Below are 22,867 nucleotides of genomic sequence, written 5' to 3'. Positions count from 1 at the left end.
TTTTTTTTTTTTAAGTCATTTTTACTTTTTGTGTATTTCAAGTTCCGGTCATGGTGAAAATTCAAGACAATCATAGCCAGAGTCATGGCTATTCTCTGCATCTACTGAAATATTTGTTGCAAAAATTATTCCTTTATTTCTAATCTTACCCCGCCCGCTCCAAGTGCTGCATGACTTAGCAAATGTACAACAGCAGGCTAATTTCCAAAGCCTCCAGCTGGAACAGCACTTCCAACAGTTCAGACAAGAGGCCACCAGAGCGTGCCCTCCATTAGTTCTTTCTCTGTGGGTTTATCATATGCAGAAGGCTATCTTTGACCGCCATCTGCCCTAGAAGTTTTACTTGCCAAGGATCCAAACTCATTTTTGGAAATTTCAGCTGCTTTTGTGCAGAAATATATCTCTATGAATTTATTTGTATGTTCACTATACAAGATCTGTTTACCCTAACCCTATTTTAAATAGGGTTGATTATAATTTTTTTTCTGTTGGGTTAATAATTATCAGTATATTCATTATATATGTTTAGATTTAATTTTGTGTTTTTCAGACTGGCTTTTCAAAACATCTCTCCTGCAGTCTTCCGCCTCATCATCTTTTTCTGACCTTCATTATTAGATCTTTGGACTTGAATTTAGGTCTGGACTTTGATTTGGCCATCTCAAACATGTTTTAATCTAAACCATTTCACTGTAACTCTGGCTGTCTGCTCTGTGTCACGCTACTGGTGAACATTTACCCCATCCTCTAACCTGTTGCCTTTCAGTATTGCCTTTAATTTACCTCCATCCATTTTCCAAAAAAAACTCAGACCAGTTTCTGTGTCACTGTTAAAGAAAAGCACAGCGTCAATGTTGCTGCTACTGATATTTTTCACAATAAGGATGGTGTTTTTTTTTGTTGCTCTTGTTTTTTTGTTTGTTTGTTGTTTTTTGTTCAGGTTTTTAGTCACGCCATACTATGTTCTATGAGATGTTGAAAGATCTGGAAATTGATTTTTAAAGTAACTTTGCTTTAATTTCCCCTACAACTTCACTTCTGATCTGTCCAGTGTGTTATTTGGCTCATGCTGCCGTTGTTCACTATTGTTCTCCAGCCAACCACAAAGGCCTTTATAGAGCTTATTGTGAGTTTAAATTACACACACCTTCCCTCTATTTACGAATTAAGCAATTAAGTTAAAGTATTTTAAAAGTCGTTCATCATTTTCCCTTACATGTCACACAAATGTTTGTTGTTTTAACTTCGAAACTTTAAAATTTTACAATGTGAAATTTTTCTGTCAAACAATTTACTTATTCTTCCCAGCATTGTGAATTTTTGAAGTTCAAAGTTCTGCTGTTACTTTACATGGAATTTCATGAGGAGATGTTGTTACTTGTGACTTCTTCTGGTATGTGACTCTTTTGGAAAGAAGACATTCAGTGTCTCCTCTTTCTCCTCTTTATGTAGCAGACTGGCATTTTAAATTTTTTTTATGGTTAATTCTATATGTTGTTGCGCATTTATGTAACCTGCCATGGTTGTATCCTATTGTTTATCCGTCCATTATCTGTACCTGCCAAATCCTCTTAAGAGCCGTGAGGGTGAAGGGGTTTAGAGTGGTCAGCATTTTAGAGGTATTGAAATACACCCAAATAGGTCATGTCTGGCAGGTTATGGTTTATGTAAGCAAAAAACAATGAAATTCTTTCCTACATTGTAGGCAGAGCAGCTGTCACCCTGTGCACACATGTACCTTAACAAGTAGAGACACAAGTGCCTGGAAAAATTACTCCTCCTCCTCCACATACTCCAAACTTTTATGAAGCTGCACATCTCGCCACTGCCCCTCTTTAAACTGTCTGAATGCCATCATCCATCTCTGCCTCCCACACCTCTACCTCCTCTTCACTGCTGTGTGTGCGTGACAGAGAAAGACAGACATTTTAACATGCACACGCTCTTAAACAAATCATTTGCATTTTCTCATCTTTTTTCGGCAAGCAGCCATTTGTACAGAACCTCGACAGCGGTGTTACAGGAATTTTGCTTGTTTTTTTTTTTTTTTTTCTCCTGACGGTTTTATTACATCATTGACCTGCAACAAAAAACAAAAGTGAACACCAACCGAAAATTGTGTGAACAACAAAAAGAGAAATTAAATCTAGAAAATTTTGTGAAAACAGCTATTTATCATGCCAACACATTGGGAAGCTTTGCATATTTAGTGATGAGATGCTAAAACTTCCAGTCTGTGATTTGCTCTGCAAAGCAGTTTAGTGGGTCAGAATAAGATGAGTAGAGAACAAAAATTTGTTGTTAAAAATATGCACACAAAAAAGAACAACACTGAGCTATTGTTCCTTCTTCGCCACCTGGCTGCTGAAAGTCTGACGCTGAAACACAACCTCAGCAAGGTCACACTAGGTGCCGCTGCCCACCCTCTTCTCAGTGCTCATCACCCTGGAAACAAGATAGTTTTCGGATGCTTTTCTGCACAAACAACAGTGAGGGAAATGCTGCCATGCTTGCTAAAAAGCTGAAAGGAAGTCTGCATTAGATCCTGAGTAATTGCAATTTGCTCGTTAAATTAAATTGCAGCCTTATCGTGCTTGTTAACATAATAATCTTTTCAGTCAAGGAGTTAACCAAGCAAGCGAGCAGCTAGCACTCAGCAAACTGCTCACAGAATGACACTTCACCCAAAGGCATAGAAGCTTTATTTGATTGGCCATTTTCCACATAGAACAGAGTCACTTTAATTTGAGCAACATGGTTTGGATTTTTACAACAGCAAAGGACTCTTTTCACATCCAAAAACAAGTGCAATGACAACAGTTTGGACCAGGGGAAGACACAAATGTCCTTACAACACAAACTGCAACCTTCTCTTCAGTGGGGTTCTTGGCAGTGCAATAAGTAAAAATTATTAGATTTTCACTTTAAAGGATAGAAACATTTACAGTTAAAATGAACACATGCTCTTCAGGGTAATAATGTAGAAATTGATGTAGATGGAAAGAAAGCTGATGAACTCTAGAAGCTTTTCATTCATGCACAAAGTGAAGAGCGAAAGAGCCTATAACCGGCTCAGTTAAGATACCGGTTATAGGAGAACGTTTTAGTAATTTGCACATTTTCTGCAGTTACAGAACGTTCCACAATATAAAGTGTTTGACATAACTCAGAACCACACAGAAGTGAAAGTGTTGGAGCAGATACTACTAACATGTCAGGCTGAAACTCTGTCACTCAGATGAGACTTCTTAACGTACATTCAGCAATTCAGCTGAGTAACATTTTTTTAAATACCAAACTTTACCAGAACATCCTTACATCCTTTTCCAGAAGAGTTTGCATTCCCCTGGCATTTAATCATGTTAAAAGAAAAGAAATATGATTATTTTCCTGCATATTGTGTAAAACCCTAGAGATGTTACAGCTGTTGGGACGTCTCAAGCCAACCATTACACCTGTGGTTAAGTTACTCATTACAAATTAGTTTTGCACTGTCAATTTTGAAAAACTAAGATCAATCTTCAAGTATGTTATTACAATGCAACACTGTGTTCTATGGATAATAATTTGTTGATCTTGACAACCTGGGATTTCAACAAGGTGCATGTTTTTTACCCTTTTCACTGGTGTTCATAGTAAACGTGAGATTGTTGCAGTGTCCATTTGTCCTTCTCTGCACGTGTAATTTAAAGTTATTAAAACAGGGGAAGAATTTTTTATGTCAGATTTTACCGCACTGAATGACGCACCAATTAGTCATTCAGTTGACTTGTATATGTGATATGCAGCTGGTCTCAAACATTCCCAGACTGTTGTCAGCTTAGACGATTAAGTATGTGGAAAACAGCTCTAGTGTTTAAATTGTATGATATTTAAAGCAAAAGGATTAGAAAAATGTTTTCTGTAGCTTTGTTTTGCCTGAAGTTAACTGAAACCACTCTGAAATACGTTAAGTAAACTATCAAGAAATGTTAAAGTAGAGAAAATAAGTTGAAATAAGTCAAGCACTTCCATAATCTCATCTTGAAATTGTCAGCAGGATCAAGATGTCAGTTTTTTACGACTGTAGCTGTATGTCACAGACGATTTTAGTGAGTTTTAAGTGATGTGTTGTCAGAACTTTATAGTAGCTTCCTTAAAGACATGGTTCAGACTTTGAGGCAGCAGATGCAGCCAGCAGCTGCAGTTGTTCAGCAGACAAAACATCTACAAACTTCACAACTTTGGCTTGCAATACAGTAGATCGCTAATATACAGTAATGTAGCACTGAATCCTATGGATGTCCTCTGTTTCAGTACGAGTCATTTTAAATTGCTAAAATAACTAAAAGAGGGGCCCGTCTGGCTAGCTGTCAGCTGCCACCGCTCTGCAGATTTCATAATTTTTTTAACAAGCTCTATCCTTTTAACAGAGTTAATACTTGTTGGAGAAGCATATTAAAGCTGAAATGCAGAAACTACAGCTGGAACAAAACATCAGTCATTGTCAAGGGATATAGGTAGGTATATACAGTAGATGTTTGGAATGTTATTGGTGAGTGCATGTAATCCTGATAAGGTGTAGTGTATTTTACTGAGCTTCATAACTACCATTTTTTGCTAACCATCAATCTGTGACACAAAATTCAGTAAATTAAACTCATTGTAAAGCACGGTGGCCACATTTGAACTGCTTAATCTATCATGTTTATGATTTTCTGACTTGAATTAAGTTGCTAAGTGACTGCTAAGAAGTGTTATCACCTGTTATTATGAAGGAGAACATCTCACAGTGACTCATACGTGCTGCGGTACAGAAATAAGCACAAACAAACATACAAGGGTCAAGTTAGTCGCAAAAAAAGGCAGACTGTGGGTACACTCATGTACCAAAATATAATCATTTACACTTGGCTATTGCAACTTAGAATCCACCATGTTGCAGAACAAACAGTTGGATGTTTCGACCATTAGAAATAAGTGCATCTAAGTGCATTTCTAACAGAGCAAGTAGATGCTTGTTATGAAAATGGGGAAATTATTGTCAAATGCAGATGGAGAAAATATATCTGCACCAACAGCATAGATATTATTCCCCAGTTAGCCAAGCTGCACTCTGACTCTCTCTTCCTGTGTGGTTATAAATGAGCGAATCCACGGATTTAATCAATCAATCCACAGCAGCCTATAGGACTGCCTGATAAATGTCTCGGCTGTAATTCCAACTACAGTGCATATCGCTACCGAGTAAAAACCTCAATGAGAGATTACTGCTGGAGGACAAATATGGAAATTATTTCTTTCTTGTCAGTGCAATGAATAAACACACCGGAACACCACATTTTTATGACACACTGCAGCCAAACTTCAGGAGGACAGTTTGAAAAACACCTGCAGTGACATGAAAGGGGATGCATATTGTCTGAAAAATAACAAAAAAATAAAATAAAAAGACTGCACTGGGACTGATTTTTCAAACGGGACATACAAGAGCTAGCTACAATTTACGAGCCAACGATTTCAGTTACACATATTTATTTAAAACACCCTGTGGCAAAACTGTTATTATCACTAGAATATCAAGACGGATGTAAAAGTAAAATCAGCTGAAGGTAATTATGCTCTGAAAACCGGTGTTAGATGGAGTTGCGAGCCTGAAGACGGTATATTTGAGGGAAAAGCAAATATTTTTACAGCCGAGGGAGTAACTTAAATCACTACTAAATCTGGAAATAAAAAAGGTCTTGATCCCAAAAATAGGAAACAAATTAACCTCATTCTCATGGTGCTCCAACCAAACATCAGTGTATTTTTTCCACCAGCCTAATCTTGGTCTCTTCTCCATCCTCCCTGGTCTCTCAGTCCACTATAGCCCTAAATAAAGAGAAAGGAGCCGCAACATCGCTTCCCTCCTGAAATAAATGCCAAAGAGTGTAGATTGAGAGCAGAGCCCAGAACACCCGTCATCTGGTGGTGGCAGCTGCGCTCTCTGGTGTCCCAACGTGGGCTCTCAGGTTGCGTCGTCATCTTCGTCTTCATTCAGGTGATGATAGTTGAGGCTGATGACGGCGCTGATGAATTCACCGAGCTCGACAAAATCGGCTGTAATAATGTTGATGCCATTCTCCCCGGGTCTTTGAGATCTGATCCACTGCATCATGCCCGGTAACGCCCTGAGCAGGAGAACAGAAACAAACAAAAGACACACATCCGATAGCATGTTAGGGGAAAAAAAGGGCAGATGCTCCAGGCATATGTTTCTCTGTCAGTATTAATTGTTTAACTCTGCCCCCCCACCAGGGAGTTTATGGTATTGTACCGTTGACATGGTACAGTATTGTTTGTCAGAGAAAGGTATAAAACACAGTTCTGTGTACGGAAAAACGAGCTGTGATAAAAGATTGTTTTAACACAGCGTGTGATGTCTGGCTGTGTCCTTCTCACAGCTGGTGTCGGGCTGTGAGAAGTGCCCTCTGAGCTCTTGTTGGACATGTTCATGAATATCGAGCAACAGGGGAGGACGTTATCTTCGCCGATACCTCACTCCACGTGCCCCCCCATCTCATGCACGACTGTTTTCTTGTATTGCAGAGTCCTCTACTGATTTGTGAGTGCTGTGAAATGAATGCTTGGAACTTTGAAGGATGTCTGCATCAAAGCAGCTGACTGCCTGGTGAGAATGGCTGATAGAGGAATTATCAAATGAATAATTCATACCAGGAAAATTGATGGTTTTGGTGCCAAAGCTTTTAACAAGCTGGTGACATTAAGATGAAGTGAAACACAGACAAAGCTGGGGATAAACCTAGAAAATGAGTCCTGCAACACGGGGGAGGTACACAGAGAACAAAGGGAAACAAAAGCAATGGTTTTGTTTTTTTTAAAACCAACAAACCAGCTCAAATGAGGCCACGGCCAAATGCTGGGGGACATTTGTAAAAACCCAACACGCATGATGATTAAGTTATTTAATGCCACAACGGCTCACATATTTCTATCTCTGTGTGTTCACACCGTGAGTTGTTATGGGTAAATGATGCCACCTCAGAGACCGCTGGCGCTTGAGGTGTAGCAGCAATTTTGGTCCCAGATGGTTGTTGCTCTTTTTCCTAATTGGTGTAAACTCTACATGATTTGCATGCCCTATCGTTATGCTGAAAACAAGCATAACAATGTTTTTGTTGGGTGTTTTTTTTTTTTTTTTGGCCTCTCTCTGGAATAAATACCTTTCCGTTATCGTCTCCCTCAGTCCGCTGGCCACGCCCTTCATGACAGTACTTGCCTTTGGTGTTAGAACCACCTGGGAGACGAAGAACGTCCCCTTCCTCCTGCAGAAGAAAGAACGTGTGTATGTAAACTTCTGATCAGAATCATATGAGAGCTGGTTATTGAAATAAATGTTGCAAACCTGCGGTCAGTTACAGACGCCTGGAGAAACTGAACGAGCTTCTCTGGGTCGGTGGTGTTGGCCCACGGAGCAGGCATCATCTGGCCAGGCCACAGGAAGGGAACCTCCAGGGCCATGGGGTGGTGGTAGAAGACAAGCACCTGGTACTCCTTCTCCCAAAGATACTTCAGAGTCACCTGTGCATAGTCAGGGAATTACAGGATAACAGATCATTTAATGAGAAATGAACCCTCCTCTACTGTGAGTTCAACCAGATCAATTGTGCATGAAGAAGCGTTCAAACAGTTGAAAAATTGAATATCACGGGTCTCGGTTTCATTTAATTTGACTGGAAAAATACATTAATCTGCATGTTTTATTTCATTTGTGTGCAATAGAGAAGACGATATTGGCAGAATCAAGATCAGAGGAGCACAAGATGACAGAAAGGCTGCACAGTGCTTTGATATATGCAGTGTCTTGAATGCAATCCCTTTTTATCCAAATCCATCATGATGAACAATGTGGCTTTTTAAAAAAAATTTAGAAAAAAAATATGTCAAAGAGAAAACTGATTTATACAAAATGACATTTAAATAAGAAAATATTTGACAAAATAAATAATTGCATAAATATTCATCTCCTTTTAAAGACACAGATCTAAATAAATACATAAATAGAGGTTCAGCCATTTGGTGTGAGAAGTCTCACAATTAGCCAGCCCATTGGGAGAGACTGCACCCTGTTTTCTTATAATTTAGGCACTGAGAAAAATGGCGTCAGGGTAAAGCTAGAAAAAGTTGGTATTTGATACATAAGTTGGCAATTGGCCATAAAGGGGCCATTTTATTTGTTTTATGAGATATATAACTACTTTCAATCATTTCCAATAAAAACTAATGATACTGGTTCCCTTGAACTGTAATATTCTACACTGAAGGGAGATGCTGTGAACAAAACCTGACATTTATGAAGCCTTTCTATTTGTAAAAACTACAACAGAGAAAGCTCAATGCATCGGAGACCAAAATGGAAACCGAAATTTAAAGACAACTCAAACAGGGACTGAGCTATTTTACTCACTTTGACATATACTCACAGATTCCTTAAAACAGATTTGAAATGTGACCTTTTTAATCCACTTGTAAAAATAAAAGTATTGGTATCAGATCCAGAGGGAGGCTATCTGAACTATCATTGCTACTGTGGGACTTTCAGCATGAGAAACAAGAAATGACTAGCCGATCAGACTTTGTGGTGAGGGACAAAACAGAGCAGAGGATCACAGATCGAAATGATGATTAAGAGTAACAGCAAGGTAATATGAGAAGCAGAAAAAAAATACCATAGGTTCAAATAGCAAACAAAAAAGCTATGAGATGTCAAGGCCTCAGTGGTGGTCTCTGCAGCACATTAGGGCTGTGATCTCCAAACTGGGGTAATGGCTGCAGCAGATTCCAGAAAAAAACCTCTGAGGTCTCAGATGAGTACAGTTCTAGCAACGGCTAAGATATGGAGAAGTGAAGAGAGAAAAGTCTTTGACATTCCAGCTGCATGTCACCCAATTCACCATGACGAATTCAAGACTGAAATCTTTATTGGAGCTCACTGTGATAAGAGAGTTACTGCGAGATAAGAAGATGTCAAAGCAATGGTTTATTAGAGTATCTTCTACATGTGATAAGCCAGAAAGACGGGGAGAGAAAGTGCTTTAGTACAAGTTGGGCTGCAAAATGATTACGAGTATACTGAAAATAAAACCTTCTTAAAAATGAACCTGACTAAAAATGGAATGTTCATAATTTTTTTTTTTTAAACTATCAATAAAGAAATGACAATCATCAAAGTGTTGATAAAAACGTAGGGAGTCTTCTGTGCAGTGCAGGACTGAGATCCCTCACAAAAAGTTTATATCCTCATGGACACAAGTTGTTAAAGTTACGAAACCCCTGAAATAAATTACAGGAGGCTGCATTGTTGAAATGTAGATGTATTTATACCTCTTGAGCAAAAACCACTGGGCAGAGTTTTTCTCCAAAAATTTCTTTCAGCATGGCCACCAGCTTTTCATGGTGCAGGTTCTGCACACCGTAGAAGTGGTTGAAGTCCAGGAAAACGACTTCTTTGGCATGTGCTGATAGGAAGCTGCTGATCTGCTCTAAACCCTCGCGGACCTGAAAACAGACACATGAAAATCACCACCAATAAGAAATCTGTCTACTGATATTCTGACACCAAAATCTAAATGCATAAAAAGCTTTGACTTTCCACTTGAACCTCTTGAAGTACCTTGCACAATTAGGCTCTCAGTCTGCACTCGAGCATACAGTTAAATAAACTGCCACGTGCAAGGAAATGAAATAACATCACTTAGCAACCACAAGTATCACCAAAAAGTCATTGCATCAAAAAAAACAAAAAAACATCAGAGCTGTGTGCTTCTCTGCTGACCGTGGCACTGAAGAGCCCGTGGGCGAAGTACAGCTCGTTGTCGGGGTCACGGGGCTTGGTGGAGATGCGTAGGTCAAAGAAACGGATCCCGGCCTCCAGCTGGCTAGTGAAGTTCATAGTCTGCGTGGCCAACCACTTCCTCATTAGCTTCTTGGCTACCGTACCGAAAACAGACACAAAGTTCTGCACTGTCTCTGGCTGCTCGGGACCCACTGGGGATGCCTCATCAATGTAGAAACTGAAGGAGTCGTGAGAACCTAAAGGAGGACACAAACACGAGTCTGCATGAAGGCACTGTCAGTTGCAGGTTTTCTTTCTGGTGAAAGCCAGCTGGCAAGAAAGGGGTCAGTAAAGTAAAATACCAGGGTGCCATGGCAACAAGTAGCTGAATAATAACACCATGAACTCTGAAAACTTCAATCACATGAAGAAAATCTGTGAATGATAACAATAATACTTTTCATCCATTGTATTTCCCAACTTTTTTGGTAAACATTTATTTGTTCCTATTTCCATGGCTCACTTGCAATTAGCTGTGGCCCTTATAATCATTTGGTTTAAACTCAAGTATGGTACAACAAGGGCTATTTTGCTTTGGCTGTCAAGCAGGTGAACAATTTTTGACGTTCAGTTTTAATAGTAAGCAAATAAGGACATTGTGATGGTATAAATTAAGTCAAGTTAATTTGTATAGCGCATTTCAGCAACAAGGTAGTTCACAGAGGTTTACATGAAACAAGTAATAAACTCTATTTCCTCAATCATCCTAGTTTCAACAAAAAAAAAAAAAAAAAACTAAAAGTGGAGATATGAAAGCTACATGCTGTCTGATGGTGAAAATACAGAAAAACAGAGATCTTTGCATTTATTTAAAACATGTCAAAAAGCTAATTCCAGTTATTAAACATGGAAGCTATGTCCTCCCATGCCTGCTTGACAAGGTAAATATGTTGTGATAATTGTACATGTTAGTAGGCCCTGTCCTCGCCATTGCAATCACTCCTGCCACAAAATCCCATTTCTTGCTTTTTAGGCACACAGAAGGACCACCCACCCCTTCCATCAACAAGCTGACATGCAGCCCGAACTGACCTTCAACCATCTACACGCACCAGAGCCAGGTCTTCACAGCCAGCTCAGAGAATGACCATAAGCAGGGTGGACAGCTGAATCCCGGGGCGGTGGAGCTAACTGCATCACTGCTGGCTGAGCCGCACCGTTAGGGTCACAGTGTAACACGCCGTGACCTTAACCAGCTGCACCGCTGGATTATTATTTTTTTTGTTATATTTTGTTTTGTTTTGGTTTTGTCTCTCCCTTTTTGGCACAGGAAGTTTTGCTTCTTTACATAACATACATAAGATAATTCAAAAATCTTTTCAGCGTGATATTTTTTTCTTTATATATTAAATGGAGGCTGGAAGCAAATGACATCATTAGCATCTGATATGCGACAATAATCAGCATCAAAGCACGTAAAATGAAAAATAACTTAGACTCATAATTTATCCAATAAAATATCAAAATTCTGAACTACATGGTTGAGTAAAAGAGCAGAGCTCCATATACAGAGGCTGCAGCTCTCAACCAGTTCGATTCTCAGCCTCTTGCTGTCCATCTACTAGTGAATAAAGGTCACTTATACCACAAAAACTAATTTCATACACAATATGACAGGGAAAAAGGAAAAAACTGTGGGTCTCAGTTAGTTAAATAAAAGGTTTCAATAACTACAATTCTGAGTTATAATGCCTAACACAAATTTTAACAGACTTGAAAAAGGGAGGGAGATATGTAGAAGTTGTCACACCACTTGGACAAGCCAGTTTTCCCAGGTTAGAACACAAACGTGGAACTGGACAAGAGAGAGCCTATGTTACTGGTGCGTAACCACACTGTTGGCCCGCATAAGGAATCCACTTGGAGTTCTGTTCGTGACGCTTCATTTCTATATTACTCAGCTCAGTTGAAGATAAAATATCAGCTCAAAAGCGACTGATTTAACCGGAATAATCATTTACCGTGGAAGGATTTTTAGTTGCGCAAAAGAAAAAAAAACTCCAGATTCCCAAACCCCCCACCCCAATCTGCAAAAGCAAAGAGTTTTTGTTTTTGAGAATGACAACAAGAATGGCTGAACCTTTCTTAAATATTCAGAAGCACGAACCGGTTTTAACCTTAAAGCCTCAGTTAAATGTTGGGGAACTGCAACAGCATAGCACAGAGTTATTTATGCTGGGGAGATCAGATCTACCTTTGTGTCTTTCAAAATGAAGTTTGCAAAGGAAAATAACAAATAGCTTTGCAAGAAATTTACGCTAAGATAAGAAAAACAGAACAAAGCACATGCAAAAACCCATTTATTGCCACTGAATCTTAAAAGCATTCTGAGGGCACCATTCTGACTCAGCTCTGCATCTTTTTTCCTAGCTCTATATTTGGTTTGCGTCTCTTTCTGTCTGAGTCTCTGTGCTCAGCTGCACTGGGAGCCTGCAGCTTCTGGGGAAGGAGTTGTCAAGAGGAGCTGATTAACTAATCAGTAGTGGACTTTGGAAAATGTGTATCCACATCTCAGTAGGCAGCCACTTGGGGGGAAAAAAAGATTTTTCTGCCACATTCTTTAAAACGGAAAGTAAGAACTGTGATTAATCAAACATTGCTGATAGAAACCATCTCCTGGGAGATTGCAGCTTCCAAACTTGATCATTCTGGACTAAAAGCAAACCTGCATTACACGAATTGCCATATAAAGTATAAAAATCAAGAATGCATTCGAATGATGACGTATTTAGGAGGACTCCAGGCGATCGAAAATTTTTGTGATCGCATACCAAAGAAAACATACATAGCATATGAAAAATCAAAGTTATAAGACCCTTGACTTTTCAGCAAGATTACAACTCTTGGGATTTATTTCAAATCTGAGTTCCTAAGGCAAAAATAATAAGATTTGTTTGTGGAGTGCTGAGAAAAATGCTTTAAATATGTATGACGAAAAGCATATGGCTCGTGCTATACTGCAAAGAGAAATGGCTTCCCAAAAAAGTCAAAACAATTAAGATCAAAATATTTATCCAAATATTTTGGAAATCTTCAGCTACTTTAGGTGAAATGTGTAAATGTGGAGAAATCAATCCAGCACAATAAAGTTCTGGGGGGGTTCAGTTACACTCATATCTAGAGTAATGTCTCACACCTAAAAGATTTATATAAATGTGTTCAAATAAGTGATAGAGGTAACACTTAATTCTTCTAAAAACTACTGTTTAATGCCGTTTGCTTCAGTTTAATGTTGCTTTTTGCAAACTTCGAATGACAAAGATTACAGCAAAAACAGTAAATCCTGCTAACAACTGATCCTGAAATATCAGCAGACTTTGAATTCTTATCAACTTTTTATATCCTTTATTCATAAATGTCTGATAAAATATAATTTCTAGTTATACTAAGGGAAATAACAAAACACATCGAACGGTGTGATTGAATAATATATTCAGATGTACATGACATCTGAGTATGTTGTTCAAGGTCTATGCAAAAGCATTCATAGACCTTGAACTTATTAACACATGTAGTTATTTAACAGACCAAACAAAGTAGGACATAACTGCAAAAATCTAAAACAATTTGAACGTCTTTTACAAACAAAAACCTGAATAGTAAGAAGTGTATCTATGAGTCCAAATGTTACAGAAATATGTCACACTGTAATTAAAGATTTTGGGATTTGTCTCTGCCACCTTTGCACATCTGGAGACTTTAATAAGTTTTACCTATTCTTCTCTGAAAAAGCTTGTGCTTCATCAAGCTGGACGAAGAGCCTTTGTGAAGTTTTGCCACATATTCTAAATTGGATTGTGGTCTGGACTTTGGCTGAACTATTACACCACATGAACATGTTTTGATCTAAACAACTGTGTTGTAATTATGGGTGTATGTTTAGAGCTGTCTTGGTGGAAGATGGACCACCTCCTCAGTTTCAAGTCTTTTTGCATCCTCCAACTGGTTTTCTTCCTGTATTGCTCTCTATTTAGCTATTGTCCATCTTCCCCTCACCTCAGATCAGCTTCCCTGTTCCCGTTGCGTACCTACAGCATGGTCCTGCCACCACATTGGTCACCAAAGGAATTGTATTTTCATGGTGATGCAATTAGTTTTTTTATGTACCTGAAATAGTTCCGTTTTGGTATCACATGGCAATTCTGTGTTCTTTGGCTGTAAATAGGGCCTCTTAGGGCTTCTATTCAACAATAAATGCTAAATATAAAAAGTGATGTAATAAAAAAAGACTCCGAGATATCTGTCTTGTCTTAAATACTACATGAATGTCACAGTCCAACAGCAGAACAGACTGTGGAAGCAGTGAGAACTATTTTCTTCCGACAGTCGGCCATGCAATCACATGTCAGGTGTAGACATGAAGATGTCATGTCCACACTGGAACATGAGGGAAAGAGCCAAAGAACAGAAAGCAGAAAAGTAAAGCTGAAAAAAGACTTATTAATGATTATGATGGCAGTGTTGTCTTGAAAATTGACTGGAATTAAATGAGTGATTCTCCCTGCATGAGAACGGCGCATTCAGAAAGGACCACTGCTGGTTCGAATCCGGGGGTTTTTGAGAGAGAAAAAGCATTTCAGCTCACCATGAATCCTTTTCAGATCTATTTTTGGATGCTCAGGACAGGAGAGAAGAAGAGAAAGTGAGAAGGAAATGGAAAGTGATAGGATGCAGTACAGGAAAATTTTACGGAAAAGATTAATTTAACCTACAGGTCTCAAACCCTCTTGCCTATATTTCACCTTCTGAGATTTTCCATATAGTATTACTGTCATTCATGAGTGCTTCTTTTCCATCATCTTATCACAGTAGCATTCTATTCTATTCTATTCTATTCTATTCTAGTGTGTTTGTAGTATGATTCCATTTCTGGCAAAAATATGTAAAAGTAGATTTATTGGTCCTTCTGATCTGAACTGAATTATAGGCAAATGAAGAAGTAAAAGAATTATTATAAAATCTCCAGTTTTTGTCAGAAAAATATCTAAGAAACTCAGAAATTCTAAAAAGTTTTAAACGTACGTCAGAGCAGAGTAGATTGGTGCAGTTTTAAAGTTAGTGTCCATATTATAGTATGATGAGGTACTGATATTAGAAAATAAATGACAAAAATGACATTTTAATTGTTGAATACCCCACAAAGCTATTTAAATGTGAAATTTTAATAAAAAACTAATCTATTTAATTTGTTTTAGAAAGAGAAAAACATAGAAAGAAATCTTATATTTCTCTAATTAAATAAAATAAAACCACTCCAAGGGAAATGTTTTATGTTGTATTACCTTAGTAAGAAAAAAATACAAGTACTATGGTTATTAGTTATGTTAAATTTTGACTTTGACAAATTTCTAGTCATATTCAATAAATCTGAATGTGTGTTTTGATGAGGCTCAATTTTCAGATTAAAAGTACCTTTTTAAAGAATACCTCTAGTTAGGCATAAAACAACTGTTCATGAAGCCTATTTTCTACATAAAAGATTCTTTTTTTTATTGGTCTGATATTGTATTCTAATCTCAGCCAGCCTGGTTTGGATAAATGAAATGAAAAAAGTGTCAAACATGTCAACGTATGCAACTATACTGAGGACATCTGGACATGTTTTATTGAGATAGCTGCAGAATCACATTCTTGGCTGGTGCAGATCCTGAATTCATCTCAAAATGCCACTTTCATCCAATAATCTACAGTCCATGGCAGCTGAGGTGTGCTTAGCTTTTCTATATGTAAATCCCACTGCTTTTAGACAATTGTATACAGTCTGATCTCTATATCAACTCCTTCGTCAGCCGACATCCTTTATTTATTTCATGCAATTTCTGTTTTCGAGGCACATTCTGTTATCCAAGTTATTCACACCACCGGCATACATAGCTTTTCAATTATTCCTCTATTTTTGGAAACATGTGTCTTCTGAATTTCAATAACATTCATATTTCAAAATGGCCAAGCCAGAGTCCTCACTTTTTGATATGGAATCTGTGAAGTGAACTAAAGATTAGGATTATGGGAAGGCGGTCATACACACTCAAGGGATTGAAAGCCCTACAACTTGACCTTTGGGGGCATCAACAAATCAAAATTTTGAAATACTGAAAACTGTATTTGAAAAAACTTACTGTGCATGTACCTGCTGTACATGACCCTCCCACACACACACACATATATGACACATTATGATGCGTCATATTTTCCTTCTATCACTGCAAGTGATGAAACTCCAGGGAAACTAATTCATAACATCTTTGGCACATCATTCTTGACCAACTCAATGAATAATGTGCAGTCGGGGAGCGTGTGGCATTCACCTCGCAGATCCAGTAATAGCTGCTGAAAAATGGCCTACCCAGTTCCCTACTGAGTAGCTTGAGGGAAAAAGAAATTTAAAGCCTCTTTTTCTTCATGTGACCCATCTTTCATCAGCCACAACTACAACTTTAAGTTGGACAGCCATTTATAGGACTGGACAGCCAGGCTTATAGAATGTCTATAAGCCAGAGAAGGCATGGTTCCATGCATAATTACTGGTTGGACAAAAGTTGCAACTGTGACCAACACTAAAGTGTTTGTGGTAGACGAGAGAAACAGAAAAGCAGCAGAATGCTTACGAAGATATGTAAAGATGTTATATTAGAAATAACACAAAACCAATGCTGCTGCTGTGTCAAGTTATGAGTCACAGGATTTTATTTTAGATTATTTAAGAAAAGCTCAGTACCAGAATTATGTAAATAATAAATTATTGGTCAATATTAATGCTCCTCGCTGACATTATATATAGCACCTATTCTCAATAGATGCTGCTCAAAATCTTCCAATCTCAGAATCATGTTGCTTTTTTTAAGGATGTGCTTAGAAAAAGCTGTTCCTCACTAAATCCTTCTATTTTTTTTCTGGCCCATTTTCAATCAAGTTTCACAACAGCACTGAGTCAACTCTCCTCTAGGTGACAAATGAGTCACTGGTGTCTTTGGGCACTGCAGAAATCCTGCTATTTTAAAAACAGTTGGACCCAATCCCATAGACAAAAATAATAAACTCTTATTTATGGACTGTCCTAACCATATTCTGGAATTTACACAACATGATTCCCAAAGCTTTTCTGTAACCTAGAACTAAATGATTATGTTTCATTTTGTTCTACACGCTTTAGAATATTTTTTAATGATAGCACAAAACAAAATGCACTCAGAAATCGCTGGAACTGCACAATTTTATGATTAACCACCCTGATTAGAGACTAGCCAGTAAAAATTAGAAAAATTTAATCCTTTTCAAATAACTGAAAGCACAATATCTACACGTCACAATATGTTGCAGTATCAGCGTTACTCTCTACTTCAGTGTGGAAGTTGTTAATGCAGGAAAAAGAGTGAGTTTTGCAGTGAGGAGTAAAAAAACAAAGTCAATGATAAAACAAAAGCTGTAGTTGTCACAGGAGTAGGTCGGCTGTTCATTCAGCCAGCTGCAAAAGAGTTAATTTTCTACGAATGGTTGGTCATTTCACTTTTTTGCCATTTTGGTCTTTTTATTTTGGCAATATATTATTGAACTGGAACAGAGGCAAACTCGCTCAGAGATTATTTCAATTAAATATATCTCACTTTACTTACATAGCACCAATTCCAACATTGTCTCAATGCACTTTGCAAAAAAAGTCCCCTTAATCCGATCATACAGATGAAGTAGATAAATTCCAAATTCATCGTAGTTTTCAAGCAATGCAGTAAAGTTATATTTGCTATTCAAATTGGTTAAAAAGTTTTCTATCTATGGAAACCCAACAGATTGCAGTGAATCACTGACTCGCTGCAGTCACTACTTCTGGATCTGGCAACAATCGCTTGAATCGAGTCCGTAACCTTGCAGCAACACCTCATACTGACCATGCATGCAGGGACAGCAAAAAGAAAAAATACAAACAGTCCTTTGTAACATGAATATTGCACATAGTGATTTTGAAATAATTATGCATTTGCAATAAATTGAGCAGCCCTACCTATATTTATATATTAAGACTTTATTTGGGAGAACATAAAATAAATGAAGAATACATCTTTCATAGTTCATCACCCTTAAGCTTTCTGAACTAAGCTCACATGTCTAACATGATAAAACAAATTAAATCTCTTTATTATTATGGGTCAACTGACAACATTTTACAGCACTTAATTAAATCAAATCAAATGTACAGATGTCATAAAATCATCATGTTATTATTATTATTATTATTATTATTTTGTGTTCTGAATACTGTAACTCATTGCTAGTGGGAGACAGTAGGTTGGTCATGTCTCGCATGTAGTTTGGTCAATAAGTTACACTTCTTATTTTATTTTAAATTTTCTTCATGGCTCAAAATTTGATAAGTCTGGTTTGCACGCATTAATATTACACACTGATGGTTACTATTGTTGTTTAGATGTTTACAACATAAAAGCCTCTAGTTGGTGATGTAACTTGTCTCGGGCGCTGAGTGTGAAGACAAAGGAATGACTTACAGTTCAAACAGAGTGCATTTGATACTGAGCATCCAAGAGAAAACAGCAGTGTTTTCTCTGTAACTGCAAGCAGCTTTTCTCGGTCAGATGAAATACTGAAGCCTTGAACAACCAATGTTACTGCAAAAATAAATCTTTGTCTAAAGGAGGCAAAAGCCAGGAAAAAGTCAAGTGAACCTCAGTCAAACAATTTCCAAAAACAGAGGGCGACCTAAGTAGTCAGACTTAAAAGAAATGTTTGGTTCTACCACACTTGAGTGTGCAACAAAACCTGAGTGTTCTTGGTCTGCAGTGGTCAGAATCCATCAGTTTCAAGAAAGGCCATAGGATTGTTGATGGATGTACGAAGCAATGGCTGCATGATCCAATCCAACAGACAAGCAACTGCAGCTAAAACACATGGTAATGTCGGTCCTGATGCAACAGGGTATCTCTGCTGATTCAAGTTTACCACTAAAAATATCAGCGATTGGTACATCAGCATCGGAAATAAACCATGCTGACGTACCTGATGACCAGGTATGTTTCCTCTACCTGCGAATGCATTATGGGAACCAGACAAACTGGTGGAGGCAACATGATGGTTTGGGCAATATTCTCCTGAGAAAACTTTTATTCTGCCATCCATCATAATGTTAATTTGATAAAAACGACTTGTCTAAGCATTACAGAATATGTGCAATCTTTCAAAGAAATGTATCCTCTGATGACTGTGGCCTCTTTCAGCAAAATACATTTAAAAAGTGCTTTGAAGCAACAAAAGGTTTGGGAATTAAGCGAGAATTTAAACAAGGATTTAAAGGTGACTAACTTGTCTCAGATTTCAGTCCAGTCAAGGATCTGTAACAAACACAGAGGATCCACCTCACAACGTTAAGAGGTCATAAGAATTTGCCGCCAAGATCTAGGTACCGGATGCCACAGCAAACCTTCAGAGGTCTATTGAGGTTTTAAGTTTATGGATCAGTGCTGATTTGGCAGCAAATGAAAGGACCAGTTCACTATTAAACAGGCAGTCATAATGTAATGCCTCATCAGCGTATGTGTGGACTATAAGCTTCACGCGTCTTTCTTTTTTTTTGCATCTTATCCAGTTTACTTTCAATATCTGCTCACATAAAAAGCGAGACTCACTGTAGCATAGTGCGTAGCGCTAGGTCACTTTGAGATTAGCTGCTGCCTCGCCACAGCCACCACCTCAGGCTCAATTATCGACTGAAGTGATTTTCCATTTGCCTATTATTAACCTCTTAATCTTTTGAGTGTGCCATTTCAAGATTGATTATTTCAAATTAAAACAAACCAGCAAGAAGCACAAGAAGAGCAACCGGCAGATGAACCATTTAATCAGCAAATCATTCAGACGGGGTGGATGTTCCCTGCACCACGGCGATGGCAGCTTTAGACCTGCTCTCAGGGTTAGAATAACACAAGTCGGGTAAAACAGCACCAGCAGATCCTTGCAGGTACAACCTATCATTTGACAGTTGTTGCAGCGTGTCAGTCAAACTCAGAAGCTTCTCTGAGAATCCGCTGTGCCATGAAGCCATACGGAGAGCATTCTCTCCCTCCTCTGCAAAAATCCCTTCTGCAGCATAATACCTCAAAAGAAACAATTTCCACATCACACAGAAGGCGTTTACAGGCTTACTGCTGTGCAATGCTTGGAACGCAGACAGGCGTTCTTTCGAGTTTCTTAGGAGGAAAAATTGTTTTGACCTGGATCGTAGAAGCAGTGGGTAATTGAGTAGGTGTCATCAGTAGTATGGTGAAATCTGCATTAGCACATCTGACAAAGATATTATTTAAATCTAAGGTCAAAAGATTATTTTTCCAGCTCATGCTTCAAACAAAACCTCATTTATACCAAGAAGAAGAAACCAAAGACAGTGATGTCAGATGAGCTTCTTGAAAGAAATCAAAAACTGCTCACTGAAAGGAACACGTGGTTCCTGCTAAAATAAGCTCTCATAAAATCCTGAGGATTTTTGAGAATTATCTTGGCAAACATGATGCGAAGTGTGTGCAAACAAACGCAAAAAGCCAGACTCAAGTGAGCCTTTTCAAATCCCGTGTCCAATTGGAGGACAGGCAAAGGGCAGCAGAGCTGCAGAGAAGTAATGACACCTAATTAAATGAAACGGAACATGTTCTCACGCTACTTTGGTGTGGGAAATTATGATTCAGCTGCATGTAAGGCACGCGTGTTACTGCTGGCTCTGTCCTTTGCTGGTGACAGGTTAAATGCATGAAGAAATGTATGATTGCGTGTGGTTTTTAGGTATTATTGAGAGATGTGGCCACTGCTGGTTCCAAAAAAATTGCCACGCCTCATTGGACACCGAGCACTAATCCATCTGCATGTAAAAATGATTCTACATGAGAGCCCCGTTAAAAAAAATTAAAAAAAAGCAAGCGATTGCTCATGTTCAACCAAAGGGCAGCAAGACGACAGTGAGATGGGGAAAAAAAAGGAGAAAAAGAAAGAACGATCTGTAGAGCTGTTCTTGATCGTAAGATAGCAGAATTGCGAATTAATGGGCTCTAAAAAAAAAAAAATAAAAAAAGCCCCTCCATCGACCAGATATGCGCTGGGCTTTACAACCAGAGTGTCTTAATTTGAATGGAGTTAAAGAGGACCTGCGCACTGATTGGTTAAAGGTCTAACGGCTCATTTCCTATCATCAGCACCATCATCATCTGAGTGCACTGACAGAACTCATCCCATCCCCTCTTGGGCACCACCCCGCTACAAACACAAAACAGAGCAGCAATTCTGCTTCTTGTATACTCATCGGGTGCAAAATAAATAAATAAAAGCGATATGTCACCCATGTGCTATTTATAGGTACATCGCGGGCAAGCTGAAGTGAAACAAATAGATGGCACATCTCCTGTTGCGCAACAGGTCTCACCCTTTGTTCTAGTGATGCACAGTTAAAGTCATGCCCATTTCTGCCCAATGGACTTTAATTAAAGGCAAAGTGAAACACAGAAGTTTGCAAAGCCACGGTGTTAAACCCCCCACCCTCCAAAAAAACAATGTTTTGTCATCTTACTAGCCCAGGATCAGACGCGCGCTGATGGAAACAAATGTCCATTATCCACGCGTGATTTAACGGGACCGGATGAAAATAAAAATACATAATAACAAACCTACCGGGGATAGCCATGTTGGCGAGCGGGACGGTGTGCATGCTCTGCGGTAAACTTGCCATCCAGTCCGCGAAGCGCAGGTCGCTTCTCCCGTGAGACGAGGCCATGCTGCCGCCGTGCACAACGCTCCGTTCTCCGGGACCCGTGCCTGCGCCAACCTGGACTACGCGCTCTCTCTCTCTTTTCCTCTCTCTCTCTCTCCCTCTCTTTCCACACAGCTCCCTCTCTCTTACACACACATTAGCGTGTCCAACGCCCGGTTCAACATTAGAAGGATGGAACAACTATGTTAAAATGCGGTTGAACGGATCTAAGCACGCTGTCCAGTAAACCGACAAGTAATACCAGCGAATTACATTTCCGCGAAATTCACCACCCAGTGGAGGATTCTCTTTCCCTAACATAAAACAATAAAAACACATCTGTCAAAGGAAGAACAGCTTCATCTTAATTCGTCTAAATATCGAACAGTAAATTGAGGAATTCAATTCAAATCAGTGAACAAAATTGCTCATCCATCCAAATCATTGCGTGCAGGTGTTCTCATCACTTCCACATGTCATGCAGACTCCATCAACGATTTGCAGAACACCGGGCGACTCTTGGGAACTTGGTGGATTCCAGCAAAAAAAACCCTGATACCTGAGCAACAAGTCCACCCAGGTGGAAAAAAAAGTATACTTTAGTATACTTCAAACATACTTAAATTTGTGAAAGTACACTTTAAGTATACTAATTATTAAGTGTACTACCTATAGTATATCTGAAGTATACTAAAAATACACTTGTACCAATTTCGAAATTAGTACTTTAAACCCACTTAAACATAATTGCACCAAAATACACTTTTAATAGCTATTAAATACAAGTACACTTTAAGTGAACAAAATATGAATGAATATGTATGAATTTTTAAGTGCCTTAATAATCTATTACCATTTATTAAAATTGCATACAATAAAAAAAGGATAATCATGATGTAATTTTTAAGAAAGTACCCAATCAATTTTCAGATGTGTGATGTAAAACCTTATAATCAACGGCATTAGCTCCAGTTTACACTCCAGACCAGATGGTGGCGGTATTACACACTTTCATTTATTTAAAAAAACGCCACAAAGAGAAGAAAAAACTCGACGCTGTTCAAATTCGCCATTTTTACTCGAATAATATTGCCTTAAAAGTAGAGAGGTCCTTGACAATAGTTACTAATCTTGGTAAATTCAAGCTGGTGACGTCCTAGTCCGAGTTAGACGACAACACAACGGGACAACAACCGATGGAAATGAAATGTGTGTCACAAAAGGAGTCCGGAGGGATGAAGGCTGCTAAG

The 22,867-nt window shown here is 38.5% G+C and overlaps 1 protein-coding gene across 1 annotated transcript; it reads right to left on the bottom strand.

Moving 5' to 3' along the window:
• Positions 1–2,685: 2,685 nt before the first annotated feature.
• On the bottom strand, positions 2,686–21,867 carry plcxd3 (phosphatidylinositol-specific phospholipase C, X domain containing 3). The gene is made up of 6 exons (XM_008418333.2): positions 21,539–21,867; positions 9,818–10,074; positions 9,367–9,540; positions 7,388–7,563; positions 7,206–7,307; positions 2,686–6,152 (listed from the first exon to the last, which is right to left on the bottom strand). Exons 1-6 carry the CDS (start codon positions 21,639–21,641, stop codon positions 5,990–5,992), a joined length of 975 nt encoding a protein of 324 aa, XP_008416555.1. The 5' UTR covers positions 21,642–21,867; the 3' UTR covers positions 2,686–5,989.
• Between the last annotated feature and the right edge of the window lie 1,000 nt (positions 21,868–22,867).

This window comes from Poecilia reticulata, linkage group LG9 (assembly GCF_000633615.1).
Source record: "Poecilia reticulata strain Guanapo linkage group LG9, Guppy_female_1.0+MT, whole genome shotgun sequence".
NCBI classification, from domain to species: domain Eukaryota; kingdom Metazoa; phylum Chordata; class Actinopteri; order Cyprinodontiformes; family Poeciliidae; genus Poecilia; species Poecilia reticulata.
Note: the sequence above shows the minus strand (reverse complement) of the source record. Positions and strands in the feature narration are given on the sequence as shown.